This window comes from Fragaria vesca, linkage group LG2, assembly GCF_000184155.1.
Source record: "Fragaria vesca subsp. vesca linkage group LG2, FraVesHawaii_1.0, whole genome shotgun sequence".
Lineage (NCBI taxonomy): Eukaryota > Viridiplantae > Streptophyta > Magnoliopsida > Rosales > Rosaceae > Fragaria > Fragaria vesca.
Window position 1 is genome coordinate 2,143,396 of NC_020492.1, and position 1,488 is coordinate 2,144,883.

The 1,488-nt window shown below is 37.3% G+C and overlaps 1 protein-coding gene across 1 annotated transcript in view; it reads right to left on the reverse strand.

The window, feature by feature from the left end:
• Positions 1–442: 442 nt before the first annotated feature.
• The window catches only part of LOC101311353 (1-aminocyclopropane-1-carboxylate oxidase homolog 1-like), a 1,736-nt gene continuing 690 nt past the window's right edge, over positions 443–1,488 (reverse strand). Inside the window, exons 2-4 of the mRNA XM_004292015.1 lie at positions 1,307–1,479; positions 889–1,210; positions 443–691 (exon numbers count right to left, since the gene is read on the reverse strand). Coding sequence (XP_004292063.1) covers positions 443–691; positions 889–1,210; positions 1,307–1,479 — 744 coding nt within the window. The remainder of the gene's footprint in view (positions 692–888; positions 1,211–1,306; positions 1,480–1,488) is intronic.

Here is a 1,488-nt window from a genome sequence, read left to right on the forward strand (position 1 = left end):
TTAAGCTCTGATATATGTATATGTATTTCAATTTCTGGTTATTTTTTTCTTTCAATTTGTGGTTTGCTCTGTAAAGCCTTGCTACTCTCCTAATTCATGTAATGTTTAATATAATTGTTTTAAGTTGCTATAAGTGTGTACATTCACAAATCGAAATATTTACCAGGCAGCGCGCGTACATGAAAGAAAGTAACTCAAACCCTTTGTCCCATAAGCATGCCCCGCAACTCAAGTACAAAATTCAAGGTTCAAAACGTACGTATATATGTGTTTGAGCTTACATCTAATTCCACGATCGTTCTACAAATCAAAACTCCATCCACTACGAAAGGAGTAAAGGTAATAACTTTCTTTTAATGATAAAATTTTATTTTAAGTACCCATAAAATGGGATACATATACTCTATATATACCATACTATTAACACGCATTCACCAAAACTTCACAGCTTCAAAGATTCTAGGGCAGAGACCTCATTTAGGGAGTTTTTATGATATTCCACAAGATATTCTTTCATAGTGATTGATCGGTAAATCGGGGGATTTTCTTTGGATATCAACTCTTTGCTTGGCTCGTACAGCCTCGATGAATTATCAGTATGTTTGAAAAAACATCCCACGGATAATCTTGGACCTTCTTTCTTTGCCACCACTCTATGATCAACGCTTACAAACTTATCATTTGAGATTATCTGCACCAAAACACGCATATTATCACAAACAGAACGAAACAGCTGCATGCTTTGAAAATCTACTTAAATGCTTTCGAAAATGAGTGTTTAATTAGTAGAGGATTTACTGGATCCATATCAATTAATATTAATGGTAATTAAATTTGCTGGAAACCTGGAACATATGTATGTATAGACTATAGAGGGTCGGGACTTGCCTGCATGAGATTTCCAATGTTAACTATAAGAGATCCAGGAACAGGAAGAACATCAATCCACCGGTTTTCATACAAAACCTGAAGTCCGCCGATGTGATCTTGAAGAAGAAGTGTTATGAAAGTGCCGTCCGAGTGTTTGGCTGTTCCAATTGTGAGCTCAGGCTCAGGACATGGAGGATAGTAGTGAGCAGCAATGAGATATTCTTTTGCGCAATCCAAACCTTCAAGATGGTCAGATTTGAGTCCAAGTGCCTCAGATAGCAATTCAAACAAAGTGACACCTAATTTGTGCATTTCATTCGTATACTCCATAGTTATATCCCTGCAAGATAAATAACAAGTTAATGAAAAATTACATGTCAGTTATATATACATATGCTGCTATGCAGATGCATGATCATATATGGATCATATGTACCTGCAAACCAAAGGTAATTCTTGGGGATCGAGAGGCTCGGGAGCCATCATGTCACAAAACAAGCTATCCCTCCAAGCAGCAAACCTTGACTGGTACAAACTATAGCTGCTAAAGAATTTGACCTTCCTCATGGGATCCCTACTATAGTACTCGGCCTTCACCTCCCTCGGCAGCTCATGAAA